General features: G+C 32.8%; 1 protein-coding gene across 1 annotated transcript in view; it reads left to right on the plus strand.

The window, feature by feature from the left end:
* Positions 1–14,276, plus strand: part of LOC111709652 (LON peptidase N-terminal domain and RING finger protein 3) — a gene marked incomplete in the record, with an annotated part of 15,422 nt that extends 1,146 nt beyond the window's left edge. The window contains 15 exon segments of the mRNA XM_023483427.1: positions 315–477; positions 736–816; positions 1,834–1,901; positions 2,321–2,397; positions 2,839–2,994; positions 3,337–3,772; positions 4,086–4,208; positions 4,291–4,420; positions 4,770–4,895; positions 5,329–5,419; positions 6,755–6,854; positions 7,037–7,134; positions 11,103–11,176; positions 11,487–11,609; positions 13,044–14,276. Of these exon segments, the coding sequence (XP_023339195.1) occupies positions 315–477; positions 736–816; positions 1,834–1,901; positions 2,321–2,397; positions 2,839–2,994; positions 3,337–3,772; positions 4,086–4,208; positions 4,291–4,420; positions 4,770–4,895; positions 5,329–5,419; positions 6,755–6,854; positions 7,037–7,134; positions 11,103–11,176; positions 11,487–11,609; positions 13,044–13,139 (1,942 nt within the window).
* Between the last annotated feature and the right edge of the window lie 1,379 nt (positions 14,277–15,655).

Here is a 15,655-nt window from a genome sequence, read left to right on the forward strand (position 1 = left end):
AGGCTCTAGAGGATGCAGAGCCTCGTTGGAGTACACGGAAATATCGTATTTTCCAAGAGACTTCCTTAGATAAAGACTAAAATTGAACTTATTCCATGTAAAAAAAAAATCTAAACTTGGATCCAAACAATTTTAAATTTAAAAATTTTACTCCAATTTCGTCATTTCTTACGAATTTTCTTGTTCTTGACAAATTAATTTAATTTTTTTTGTGCCTTCAGTTGTATAAAGTTTTTTGGCAATTTATATCACATAAATTGATTCTACAAAAAAAATGAATTGACAGAATTATTATCTTACTCTGAATTATTCAGTGACATTGGTGAGCTGATGATAGAACAGTTTACTAGAAACCCTCGGGCCCGTCGGCGCATGTTTCTAACCGACCCTTGGTCTTGTTTCTGCTGCGCCAGTATACTGATTGATCCGGTCAGTGTAGCTTGCGGTCATACTGCCTGTAAACAGTGCTTGTCAAAGGTGAGTTAAAATCTCTGAATTTAGGTGCAATGTTCGGTTGAATGTCTGAGAAGGGGGGGTTGTTTATGCTTTCTAGCCCCCCCCCCCCTTCCCAATTTACCGCCTGTCTGAGGGTTTTTTACGTACAGATATATTAAAAAGAATCAGTTAACACCCTCAAAATAAAATCCAATTTAAGAAACCACACTTAATGGAAAGTTTTTTGTGACGTGCACAAAAACTATTTTCCACAAAAAAATATTATTTTTTCTAATTTAGGAGACAAACCAATGTTGTCGCAAGTGTGGAAAGAAGTTTAGTGCTGTTCTCGAGGATCCAGTCAACAACATTCAGATAAAGGTGGGATAGCTATGGCAGGGGCGTATACAGGTGTAAGGCCCCCCCCCCCCCCTCTATATTTTAACAAGTTTCTCATGTATTAAGTAGATAATTTTTTCTCACTTTTTGATACATTTACAAATTCAAGAAAAAGAATTCTTGAAAAATGGTTCACCGCTCACACCTTCCTAAGATACTAAAAGGCGACGATTTTTAGCGAAAATAAATTATTATTTACCCCTCTTGAATATGTCTTTAGCGTTGGCGTTGTATCACATTGATTTAACGTGACGTAACTTTCTCATTATAAAAAATTCCTTTCTTACATCACTACATGGTGTGCATTGTTATAGAATTATTTTTTATTATGGAACATTGCCATATTGTAGATGTTTAAATGGTGTCAACTTATTCAACGTTATCACATATTTCTGCGCTGGAAATAAAATGTTCAAGTATAGTTTGATAATCACTTTTTGCACTAATCTCTGTTTTTTTTTACCGAACAGTTTTAATTTTCGTTGTCAGATGATATTGATGCATTCTGATAAAATAGTTTTTAATTTTTCGTATTTTATGCTTTGGGGAGTAGGAGGTAAATTTTGATTTTTGTGTAGTAGCGGTCGTCTGAATCTTGCAGCTTGTTAACTGATCCTTTTATCACCGGATCCCAAATAGGTGGCAACAGAGAAATGGACCAATTATACACGACGTCACAAGTGTCAAATATAACAAGGAAAACTAAATTTTTCTCAAATTAGTTTACATGTTTTAATAAGATTAAATAAAAAGTATAAAAACCGAAAATAAATAACGCATAAAATTGCACTTATTCAACTGTAAGATAAGCTCTCAATTTTAAGATTATCATTATTATTAATAATTTTGTCCGACACAATAATGAGAGTGTACAAATACTACGTTGCCATCTATTGTACTTAACAATCTACTCGCCGTATCCTTTAAAATTCTAAATTGGAGTCTATAATTTTTTGAAATATAACGTTTCAATATTATTCTTTACTTTTCTTATTTTAGACTTCTATCCTTGTAAGTGAACTTGTGAAGAAGTATTGGGCGAAAGAAATGAAAGTTTACGAATTGAGGTAAAATTTTGATATTGCTCTCAGACCAGATTTAGAATATAATTGCTAAAAAGGGGTTTTGCAAAATTAACTCCCAACGCACTTCCATCAATTAGTTTGTTCAATATTAATGAATTACCCAATATTTTTGCTTTTGTAATAATGCAAGGACTTGTCTTGTTGTTTGACTCTAAATTCACTTCACACGATAAACTCTAAAATAAGATTTTTTTCTGCAGTTTTCAGTTAATATTGAAATGCAGTATTTGTGATGCATTGACTTAGTTAATACTTCATAATTGATAATGCTTGATAATTAATTATAGAATTCTACTGTTAAACCAAAAAAGTTTAAAAATTCCTAAATCATCTTTTTAAACCAGCAATGTGTTTGGTTCATATAAATCCACGAAAAAAAAAATAATTGTTTATTTCTGAAGAAACGAGGGAAATAAACTCTTTCAACGTGGAGAGGAAGAGTTATCAGTAATAAGATATTCAGAAGCATTTGCATTAGGTAATTATTATAAGTTTCATTATTTATTATTAAAGGGACTTGAGCGTAATTTACAACGGTAATCTTAAAACCTTTAATCTAATTAATTATGTGGGACATAAAATGTTAAAAAGAGTTCAATTCTAATAATTTTCTTTCCTGCAGTAGAATTGCGCAAGTCACTTTTTAGAGAAATCTCATTTTTTATCAAACAGCTTTTATGGGCACCGTTGTAAATCTGGAATTGCGTCTTCGGATTAGGGCCGGAGGGTCACTTGAAATTCCTCTCATTTAGGGAAGGTACTTTGAGTACTACTGCTTTTAGTTTTCACCTTTCAAGTTAAAATACAATTTTATTCAGTGGATCACTTTTTACGTAACTTAATTACATTGTTCAAATACTTTTAAAACAACAAGCCTAAGAATTAGAGCATAATTATAAATAAATTTATTTTATTTCAGTTGAGACTGATCATCTGTTGACAAGCAATCGGTCTCATGCTCTCTTCAAGCTTGGTAGATATCAGGAGGCTCTAGAGGATGCAGAGCGAACTATTAGTATTCGACCGGACTGGGGGAAAGGATACTTTAGAAAAGGAATGGCTCTACAAGGATTAGGTAAAAAAAAACGTTTTAAAAAGCGCGGAAAGCTTAAACGTTAAACTTTTTTAAAAAGCAGCTGTTCTTGCTGAATGATGGGAAATTTTAATTAATTCTAAACTGACTTGTTTAGTCTGCAGCCTTCGTTAAAGAATAAATCAAGATTATTTCATCTCGTAAACCTCTTGCATTTCAAATCTCGGATAATAAGCGGCGAAGATTAGTCTCTAAATGAGGGGGGGGGGTAACGTTACGACCATTGATTAAATTGCTGCCTAAGGGAACTTATAAAGCAATGTTACCATAAACAAAACTGTACACTTGAAGAATTTGTTTCCATTATTATTTGATTTTCTCTAGGAGAACATGGCGAGGCCTTGGTTTCCTTTTTCGAGTGTCTAGTCCTAGAGGAGAACATATCCAAGCTTGTTAAGACTGAAATATACAAGGTTCTCTTCAGACTCGTCTCAGAGGAGATTAGCAAGGTCGAGGATGGTGTGGAGGTCGGTGTCGAGGCTGGGGTAGAGGCTGAGGCTGGGGTAGAGGCTGAGGCTGGGGTTGAGACTGGTGTTGAGGCTACTGATACTGAAAAGTCTAAGCTAGAGCTTGAAAAGAGTGAGAATGAGAGTGCTATGAGTGTAGTGTTGGGTGGGAGTGAAAAGGAGTCCTATATGAGTGTGGCGGATAAGACTGTAGTGAGCAGGATGAGTGAAGGAGTGGCCGATGATGATAAAAGTGAGACCGGGACGGAAATGAGAAAAAGACTGCTGATACCTAGAAATAGGAATGTGTGTAGGTAAAAATTTGGTATTATAAATAAATCAAACAAAGCAAGTTAATATATATATATTTTATCTAATGATACTATCTTGATATGAAAAAAAAAGAAGAAGAAAAATTTTTTATTTGTTGAAGCAACTATTTTACCGAATGATGGAAAGGGGACAGCGTTGTTGAATAATTTAGATTTCATGCCGAAATCTTGAACCACAACTCGTTATCACTATTCAGATAATGATAAAACCAATTTTACGAAACAGTCTGTTCGTAGTTATTTTCACATTTTTCAAATTGGAATGTTCTTTATCTCATTTGATTAATCTTTTCAGGGCGATAGAACAGATAGAGGAACGATTTTTCCAGATCTCTGAACAAAATTTTAAACCTGCCAATAGATTTATTGACCCAGTGTTAGTGGATGTCGCTGACTTTGAGTGCTCTCTTTGTTTTAGGTCAGTTTTTTATAAACACTTTCATAGTTCAGCTCTTCTTGTGCCAAAATTTTAATTTTACAAAAAAACTTGATATTTTTAGATTACTTTGGGAGCCTGTGACGACTGTCTGTGGGCATACCTACTGTAAATCCTGTCTTGACCGGTCATTAGACCATCGCTCAGAGTGTCCACTCTGTAAAGCAGAACTAACTGTGATAGCTGGAAGAATGGTAAGTTTATCCGGTCCAAGAGACCTAAAATCGAAAAAAAAAATTTTACTTGTCTAGTAGAACATCTTAATAATAATAATGATAAGCTAGTTCTTTTTAACTACTTTTAACTACAACAGATTATTTTTCTTTAATCTGTAAAAATTATTTAACGATTAAGATAAAGAAATATTTGCTAGTAACCAAATTGCGAGAAAAGAATCAATGCTCAACACATAAAAAGGACTAATAAAAACGTAATTTATTTTACAGAGAAGATGAGTCATTTCAGAATCCTTAAATGTATTTTTGGAGATTTTTATTTAATGAATTAATCCCTAGTAGTAATAAAATATGATTATTTTATCAGGAGGTGAACGAGTTTATTGATCAAACTATCCGTCGAATGCTTCCTTCTGAATACCTGGATCGACGGAATCTCGTTGAAGAAGAATTCTCCGAGTTGACCGGAACAAGAACCGACGGCAGAGTTGAGGTTAAATAATTATTTTGATTTTTATACGATATAGAAAATAATAACTAGTTAAGTGTCCGACGTTACCCATAAATTAAAGGATAAAAATATATTCCTCCTGTGCTACCCCCGGCCACTGGTTCCAGTTAAGAATTTCAGCCTTTTTGTCAGCTATAGCTAACATCTTAATATGAACAATTATTTATTATTCAAATATTTAGATATTATAAAAATAACTAAACAAACCAAAGTTTTGATTTTAATTTACTGGAATGGTCATTTTGGGAATTTTATTAAGAAAAATACAAAACACTGAAGTAATAAAGAGGATATTATTTATCATTGTACAGTGTACACGTTAAGTGTACATTAGTGCAGAAAAATGAGGAAAAGCTTACAAACGTTTCATTATTCAAACTGTGACATTGTTGATTAATATTGCTTAATGTTCTAGGTGCCTATATTTGTGTGCACTATGAGCTTCCCTTTTATACCATGTCCTCTACACGTTTTCGAACCAAGATATCGACTCATGATTAGAAGGTAAGATATTGTACTGCTAGATTTTGTAAAAGAGATAAAATGGAATATAAAAAAAGATAAAACTATTTTTTTCAAATCTGGCCACGTTAGGGCATTAAATATGAATGGACTAAAGTATTGCAATATCATGTTGGAATCTTCAAACCCATGAGAATGATGTTAAACTTTATTTAGGTAAAACTTAAATCTCCTCTGCCTCTGTAATGGCTAACTTTCGTGATATAAAATAAATAGCAAAATATTCGGTATACCTCTGCCTATAATTTTCCTCATGGAACCACCCGGAAAAATTCTATGGTTTTCACTATATTTAACAAAAAAGAGTGAAGTTCAATAAACTTGGAATTATTTGCTGCATTCTACAACCGGAATATCTGAAAATGCGCGTAAAAAAGGTGAACATTTTTAAAGACATTAAACTTGAAATCTTTAATTCAATTGAAACTTTTTTTCGAATTACAAAAATTTGATATTTCAATTATGCCCTAACGTGGCCCAGTTTTTTAAAAATAGTTTTATCTTGGAGGATTTAGAGGTGGCTCGGACGAGAAATTGTTGTGGTTGGCCTTCCTCCCCTCGATGATACTTAAACCTGGAACTCGTTGAATACGATGATATTAACGGTTGAATTTGTACTATTCTACTAATTAAACCTTTTTTAACCATATTATTTGATCTAGTAAAGGTTTTTAGAAGAGTGATCTAATAGGGTTCCAGGAATTTAAATAAATAGACTGAATAAGTCGTTACTGAAGGTTAATCCTTTTTGGGTAAACCCTCTAAAGAATGGGGAGGGGGGGGGTAATTAATTCAACCTCGTCTTCACGGGGTTCATTTTAGTGGCAAAGTTAATCAGTATACTCATTTTTTATTTTATTCTTAAATTTTTTATATTAACGAAATAATGAAAAGCATTTCTGTGATATTTCTAGTGAAAATATTTATCATTAATCAAGGTTCATCCGCGTACTTTATCCTGAAGTCTTTTATTGTTTTCTTTTTTAAAACTTCTTTTTCATAATCCATATTGATTTATTGGTTGACATGTATAATAGATATAATATATGTGATAATTTGTTTGTGTAACAATAGTCATCTAAGGTTTAATTATATTATTCCTAGCTTCGCCCCCCCCCCCTCTCACATACTGGAACTTGGGAGGAGGAGGAGGGGGGGGGCGGATTGAAAAAAATTGACTTTCGTGTATTACGATTATTCGCAAAGTAGAGACTAGAGACTAGACTTGAGACTCCGTGGTCTCATTATTTCTGGGTAACCTTGAAGTCAAACTTTTTACCGCTGCATTTGTTGTTGATGCTGAATAAAATGAATGATAGTAATTTTGTGTAGATTTTCTGATTACGGGACTATGCTGGAAATACGAGATATTAAATATTTTGCTGATGGACGCAGCGTTGTAGAGACTATAGGATCCAGGTACACACCATATTACGCATAGATAAATCAATTCTCAGGGATTGATCGGTTTTATTTGATTTTGACTTGATCACTGTATCGATCATTCTGAAATATCTGAATTAATTGTTTAAAAATATGTCGATATGTGTCCTGGATATTTGATTGATTGATTTGTTTATTGATTGATTGATTGCATTTAGACGGTTTCGTGTGCTGGAGCGTGGCTCCCGGGACGGATACAGTACTGCTGTAGTCGAGTTCCTATTCGATCTGGTTCCAGAAGGAGAGAGTTTAGTTGGTAGGTTCTTCTCATTTATTTTCTAGAACTCGTATCTTACCAGAGCTGGCAACTATTGGATACTTAAAATCCCATTCGCTGTATCTCTTCATTTCAGTTTTTCCACTAGGGTACGATTACATTGCGGGTTATCGAATAAAGATCAAATTAATCTGCAGATTAACAAAAGATGTAGATGTAGCATTGATCTTGATATCCACAATTTCAGAACTCCCAAGCTCATCTAATAGTAAGACGGCGTGAAGGGAACCAGTTTGTTTGTGTGTTTGTTTTCATCTGTTTGTTTTTACTTGCTGTGATCTTGCCAGGCTACATTTGTTGCATAAAACGTGCTGGGTTGATACAGTACATGTTGTACCGGCTCAGATCATGCAACTTATAGAGTGGGGTAGCCCATGCAGTGTACAGTGTACACTCGATAATTTTTTATATTTTAAATTTTGACTTACTTTTATCTATCAGAATTCATGGCTTACAATAAATTAAGCAGTTCAAACAAAAATTAATTTAGTTCCTGTTTCTTCAAGTAAGGAAAAAAATTATTATATATAATATTAATACTTTCAGTATTAATAACAATATCATCAACCCTAAAAGTCTGATTTGATTTGTTCATATTTCCAACATTAAATTTTTAATTTTATTTTTTAGTGATTAAAACCTTATCGCATGATTTTGTTAACGATCTTAGACCCCCCCTCCCCCCTCCTGCAGAAATTATTTAACATCTTGTTGTTTTTCTTGAAAAAAATTCTGAGATTGTTTTGTGCTGATTTCCGAACTTCATGACGTCATCCAGAATTATGTCGTCACTCCTTATCATATTTAACTTGTTCATTTTGTAATCTGTCTGATTTAGTAACAGGTGTAAATCTCTTATAAAATACTTTTCTTATCAATTATAGTTAAACTTGGTTGAGTTTGATAAATTTAGTGCAATTATCACGTTTTTATATTCTAGACTTTTTATGGAAGTTTTTATTTTTGTAATTATCTTTTGAAATATTAATCAGTTTGTTTGGGTTTCATAAGTGCTGGATAACTGACACGTTTTTGATCAGTTTTCTTTTAAATAATTTATAAACATGAAACTTTCATAATCCGATTGAAAGCTATTGCTAATCCAGGGGCTTGTTCCATTCCCCATTTAAAGATTTCTGGGGATATTCAGGTCCTAACGGGGGCTGAGCCCCCCCCCCCCCGGAAAAAATTGATATTTTTTAAGGTATCACCGGGCACTTTAAGGTTAAATCATCAAAGCTCGGGTAAACGGCGTTATGAACGTAATAAAAATCTGGGCAACGCCGGGTACTCCACTTAGTATCTAATAAATTTTTCTTTCCAAATAGTATAATTGATCTTATTTAGGTTTATAAATTCAAAGTAATGGACACGTTAGTGTTGCATAAAATCCGGATCTATCTGGATTTAAGCCTCTTTAAAGGGACTGTAAGTGAAAAATGAAAGGAGGTATAGGCTGAAAGCTAATCACTTTAGCTCTTGATCGTGACCCATGAAAGTTTTATCTGATGTTCCCATCTCGAGAAATTGATATAAAACTGTGTTAAAATTATACGAAAGTTCATATATGTAAAATTTAAAAAAACTTAAACTTAAATCACGTGACCAGAACTATCACCAGTGGCAAAGCAGTATACTGGTCACGTTTCTCAGCCTGTATCACGTACCACTTTACTGCACTGCCATTGGTGGAATTTCTGGTCAAGCAATACGGACGTATAAATAATATTATGAATTAAATCTATATAAAATAGAAATAACAAATAAAAATTAGAATTGGAGTAAACCTAAGTTACTATCAGCTTTCTCTGGGATATTATCGTTTTCAGATTGGTTGCATATATGCTGAATTTGATCTTATTAAACCCACTACTTTTATACAAAATTGTATATACATATTAATTTTCGTATAAATTTGACAAAGTTGTAAATCAATTTCTCGAGATGGGAACATCAGATATAATTTTCATGGGTCGCGATCAAGAGCTAAAGTGATTAGCTTTCAGCCTATACCCCCTTTCATTTTTCCTTTACAGTCCCTTTAATCTGAATAACCCTCATCTGTTCACTGGAACAGGGGTCATGATGAATAAAATCCGGATCTATCTGCCTCTCGCTACGTTTCCGAGCCTCCGCCATTTTGTCTCCACACCCCGCATTTGATCTCCGTTTGCTGTTTTTATATTTTGCTTACCCTTAATGGCTGAACCAACCAAAAATCGAAATATAATATTCATACAGTGAAACCCTTAATAACGAATACATCGGAAGAATTTATCAAATGTTGTCTTGACAATTTTTCATTGAGTTTTATTCTATATTACGTAAATTTATGTGTTTGCGAAAATAAATAAATAGCCATGAATATGCGGGAACAGTTTTAAAGAGTTCCATATAATCATTTAATTAAAAAACTAAACATCTGCAACATTCCATTATCAGAAAGTGTTGAATACGACATTTGATGAATTCTTTCGATGTATTCTTTATTAAGGGTTTCACTGTAGTAGACTCCGCAATAGTTTTAAGAATCACTTAATCAACAAATTTGAAATATTAATTCATTTTAAGGTTTTTTTGTAAAAAGTTTACATAAAGTTTATTAATGACTTTGATATCTTTGAAGACATCATAGTTTCAAGATTATATTAACTCTATCGAGTCCTTAGCATTAAATTTAATCATAAAAATGCAAATATAATGAGGATCTGTCCTATTATGTACAACCCCCCTTCCTCCTCCATGTATCAATTTTTATTTACATGGCCCAAAATCCCCTGTTTAGCTGTTTTTCAGGCCAATTTAATAGCATGTAAAATATAAGTACAGGACACCACGCTGTCCTGTCTTGTTAGTAGAGCATGTTATAGATATTTAGACTATTTAAAAAATAATTAACTAAAAATAGTTCTTCAATGTTTTCTAAATCATACAATAAAAGCACAAATTCAAGGATTTAAAAAAAAAAACTACTGTGTTTTGTGAATTGTGCGGCTGATTTTGTTTGATTCGTACATGAAACCCCTTGTTAAATAATATAAAATTTGTCTATCTATATAGAAAACTGCAATAGTTCTTCACAATTTAAGGAATTTAAAAAACCAAAAAAAAACTTCAATTAAAATGGTGGAGGCGATTCTGCAAATCTGAAGGCCGGAAGTCATTTTAGCGGGGCTAATGGCGCCTCTGCACCCCCTCCCTCGTCTAACTGTATTTAAGATCGTATATAATCCCGGTACTAATTGTCATACAAAATCCGGATTTAGTTGGAATCTAGACACTGGCTTTAACCGGATTTCCAATAGCTTATGACACAAAGTCTAGGTATAACTGGATTCTTTATTACCCGTGTTCAATATTCCTTTCTTCTCTTTATATAGTTTTCCTATTAACATAATTTTCACAATAACATGGTTTTCTTTCAATAATAGCAATTTATTCTTAAGCTTGAATCATTCAAACAATTTTCATCGAATTTTCTTTAAGAAATTATTAATTTGGAATTACAACTATTTTGATCATGGAATTTATACACAACACAATTTTATTATAAAAAACTAGACATTAGTCTTTTAAAAAAAAACAAATTATTTATTGAATTTAACTTTTCAACATATTTTTAATACTACTTTTGGGTGTTCTTAATTAACGGTTATTAAAGCTATGGATTAAATATTTGACCGGACTACTTTGGTGTCAGTTGCTTGCCTTGATTTTAAATGAATCTTAATTAAAGTCAGATTGGAGTGCGTATATACTATAGTAGGCGACGTTGCCCGTAGAATCTCAACAATGGTCCAAATTTTGTTGCTCTGCTTTAGGCATAAGATTTAAATAAAATGGATTAAATCAAACAATCCAATTTATGTCATTATTGTAACATATTAATGGAAGTTTTGTAAAATTATTATCCCTTTTTTTCTTTTTTCTTGATTATTTAATTTTAGAGCTGAAAGATCTGCATGATCAGACCCAGAGACTAGCTCTTACTTGGTTCAATAATATGGAGCCTAGTGTTAAGGTAAGGTTATAATCCCAATTTTGTCAATTTTTTGAGAATTTTTCTCAGTTAAAATTTTTTCTTCAAAATTGTTTATAAATTTATACTTTGACTAATGAAATTTTATTTCAAATCTTTTTACCATTTTATTTGAGCATTTTATTTTTACAAATCAATTATCCCCAATCTTAATGTTTCAAGGAGCGTATTATTATCGTTCTTATAATTGTATATAATCTATGCTACAATTTTTTCCATATTTTTTATTTCAACATTAATTTAGAGCATACATTACATATTGAAAAATGTCTAAAATATTTAATATTTGTAGACAAATATAATATCCCACTACGGAGTTATGCCGGAAGTAGAACGGGAATATTGGAGTTCTCAATCAGGGCCAGCATGGTCTTGGTGGGTCCTGGCCATACTTCCGCTAGAAACATTAGCTCAGGTAGGTCCAGGGTCCATCCTCTTAAAAACGTTGTCTTAGGTTGGTCCAGGGTCCATAATGTTAGGTAGATTTAGGGTCTATATTAAACCATAACCCAAGTAGGACCAGAGTATTTCTTGTTAAAAACATAGGTTTAGGAAGATCCAGGGTGTATCGTATTAGAAACCTTAGATCAGGTTGATCCAGGGTCCATCCTGTTTGAAACCTTAGCTCAGGTTGATCCAGGGTTCATCCTGTTAGAAACCTTAGCTCAAGTTGATCCAGGGTTCATCCTGTTAGAAACCTTAGCTCAGGTTGATCCAGGGTTCATCCTGTTAGAAACCTTAGCTCAGATTGATCTAGGGTTCATCCTGTTAGAAACCTTAGATCAGGTTGATCCAGGGTTCATCCTGTTAAAAACCTTAGCTCAGAAAGGTCCAGGGTCCATCCTGTTAGAAACCTTAGCTCAGGTTGATCCAGGGTTCATCCTGTTAGAAACCTTAGCTCAGGTTGATCCAGGGTTCATCCTGTTAAAAACCTTAGCTCAGAAAGGTCCAGGGTCCATCCTGTTAGAAACTTTCGCTCAGGTTGATCCAGGGTTCATCCTGTTAGAAACCTTAGCTCAGGTTGATCCAGGGTTCATCCTGTTAGAAACCTTAGCTCAGACAGATTCAGTGTCCATATTGATAAAAATCATAATCCAAGTAGTTTAAGGTCCTCCTGTTAAAACCTTAGCTCTGATACAGGGTGTCCCATGAAACATGACAGTAGCAAGACGAATTGGAGGTCGTCTTTGATATTTGAAAAAATCCGCGGCATTTATTCGTAAACCTTATTTTAGAAGTAAAATTCTTGTGTTAATGATCCCAAAATACCCCCTAGTCTTGGCATTTCCTTAATGTGGTCTGCCTTTTTTGTGCTATTAACATTACCGGAGAATGGAGAAATTTAGAATTTAGTTCAGATTTCGACAATTTTGATTTGTATTAATAAAAGGGAAATCTGAACAAAATTCTAAATATCTCCGGTAATGTTTAAAGCACAAAAAAGGCAGACCACATTTTGGAAATGTCAGGACTACGAGAATTCTGGGATTATTGTTTCAAGAATCATATATGGGAAAAAAGGTTGACGACTGAATATCACAAATAAATTCAAGAAACCTTAGAAACCTTAGCTCATGTAGATTCAGTGTCCATATTGTTATGAATCATAATCTTAGAAACCTTAGCTTATGTAGATTCATTGTCCATGTTGTTATGAATCATAATCTAAGTGGGTCCATGGTCCTCCTCTTAGAAACCTTAGCTCATGTAGATTCAGTGTAAGCTTATATTTAAGTAATTTTTGTTCAAAGGAATCTACTTACTTACTTAATTTCAAGGTTATCTTTATCTATATGTAACTTAAAATCCTCTTTATTTTTCTCTTAAACTAATTAAATTTTTTTTTCAGCAACAAATTTTGTGTCAAACTTCACTGAAGAGAAGATTAGAAGCTATTACACGGATAATTGGGTACATGAAGCGAAGAGCAGGTCAACCTTCTTAAAATAGTTGTAATTAAACTGGAGAGGAAGTCAACCTTCTTGAAATAGTTGTGTTCATAAATTGGAGGGGTGGTCAACCTTCATAGAACAGTTGTACACAATCTGGAGAAGAGGTCAACTTTCTAGGAGAACAGTTTAAAATAAAATGGAGAGGTGTCAGCCCTTTAAAAAAAACAGTTGAACACAAACTGGAGAGGTGGTCAACCTTCAAAGAAACAGTTGCACACAAACTGGAGAGGAGGTCAACTTTCATAAGACATGCTTAGAACAGTAAAAGATGTCGATATCTTTAATTAGTTCGTAACCATGACAAGATAAATTTTGAACTAAACTAGATATTCTTCTGGCGTGAAGTGTACGTTATACCAGTGTACACAAATTCTAAGATTACATGATTTACCTTGACTAGTTAACTAACACATTAATGCAAGTTTGCATTTCAAACCATGTTTGAATGCTTAATGTACTCCATAAACTTTACACTTTCTGATCCCCGTGCTTGCAACATACCAAAAATGCGTTTAACACTATTTTTTTTATATGTTATCATCTCGTATTTTTCTATTTCTGAATACTCAGTATACAGATAAATTACCTCCCTGTTTGAACACTTTTGTTTCATTCCTGTACGTATATTATCCACGTGTTTTTTTTGCTTCACTGGATTAGTTCCCCGGATTTTCTCACCTTCAAGTCACGTGGTTTATTTTGTTTACCAGCTTGAAGCGCTTACGTGATTCATTCAGAACTCATGATAAAACTACTGTTATTCTATAGAGTAATTTTTCGATAGTTAGTTTTTTTTATAAATTTTGTAAGGAAAATGTTACTTTTAAATTATTTCCCTTCTGTGGTGGGGGGTAAGTTTGTTTTTCTTATTTCTTTTATCGTCATGTTATGCTGAAATTTTTCAATTGTAAATGTTTAATGGGGGAGGGGGCTCATCGGTGACCTTTATTCTGAATACTACCTGAATCCTAAAAAAAAATTAAGTAATAGTTCTATTGAAAAAGAATAGGTTCGCGTTTAGTTAATCATCAGTCATCACTAATGTTTTTCATTCATCTCCATTCTCTTAATTCTGTATTTTGATTACTAAACAATTTACTATTTATTATGAATAAAAAAGTTCTTAGTGATGTATACTTTATTGAATGCGAAAGAGAGTTTCCATTAAGAAGATTCGATCTTACATGAAAACATTGGATTGGTATGACGACTGACATAAGTTACTAATTTTACCAATGAACAATAAATACAGTTAAATGATAAAAACAATATATTTCTAAATATATAACATCGTATGCAGTGAGAACCAGAAAACAAAGGAACATGAAGGCGACATTGTAGTGATACTTGGGTTATACTACAAAGAAAATAATTCTACTAGATCCTTATACAACTACTTACTGAAATAAGTCTGTTTACACCGCGTAATTGCTGTGCTTCGTGTCATTTAATTAATTAAAGTCATACATTAAGAGCATGAAAGTCGTCTTCCTATTTCAGAGTCTTCTGGTTATTACTATATGTTTTTATTAAGGTTTACAATCGGAATTCCGTCGCGCGCAATGTTTGCTTCCACTTGCGCCATTTCATTGCGGGGAATTGAGCCATAATTGCGAACAAGGAATCAATCAAATATTCGTGGAGTTGCGTGCGAGGGAATTTTTTGCAAATATTAATCCATTTAAAAAATCAATAATTTTGAACTGTGACATACAAATTTATGCAGCAGATTGTAAATGGGTAAAAGTCGTCTTTGTAGATTTTTAAATAGTCGAGGGTTGATATTTTAAAAATTTTTAAGTTTCTTGTGGTTGCTACTATAAATACATTTTTTTGTTAAAATTGTAAGATTCATTTAATCAATATTAGATATTTCGCTACAGTGAAAACCAGAAAGACAACATTACAGTGTATTAGATGTCGTCACAAAGCAAAAAATTTAATTAGGAACTTATTAAATCACTTATTTAGTCTTATCTAGAGTCTAAAAGTCGTCTTCCTATGCCACAGTTTTCTGGTAATCTTGCTGTATTCGCTGTATATGAATATTGTAAAATTAAAAATTAAGTTTAAATTCAATTTTCTTAGCATTTGAGACTAAAATGTTAGTAAAGTTCAGTTTGAATTGATTTTTTAAAACTCAATGTTATTGAACGGAATTGCACTATGATTAATTGCATTTATTGCATTTATTAAGTTTGAATTAATATTCTCAAAAAATTGAAACACAAATGCAAGAAAGTTTGTCGGAATTGCGCGCAATTCCGTTGCGTTCATTGCGCAAAATTATTACGGAATTGCGCATTTGCGTTTAAGTACAAACTTTTGAACTTAATTCAACGATCTGTTTTTTTAAAATATAATCCTTTATCCACTTTGTGTTCACTGTTACTTGCACTTTTATTTTACAATAAATATTCAATATTCTTTGACGTGAATTATGTTTGAGTATTCAAATTAATTAATTAAATACTAGTGCAAGGGCCCGGCGTTGACCGTGGATTTTTTT

This window comes from Eurytemora carolleeae, unplaced genomic scaffold (genome assembly GCF_000591075.1).
Source record: "Eurytemora carolleeae unplaced genomic scaffold, Eaff_2.0 scaffold993, whole genome shotgun sequence".
Classification (NCBI taxonomy): domain Eukaryota; kingdom Metazoa; phylum Arthropoda; class Copepoda; order Calanoida; family Temoridae; genus Eurytemora; species Eurytemora carolleeae.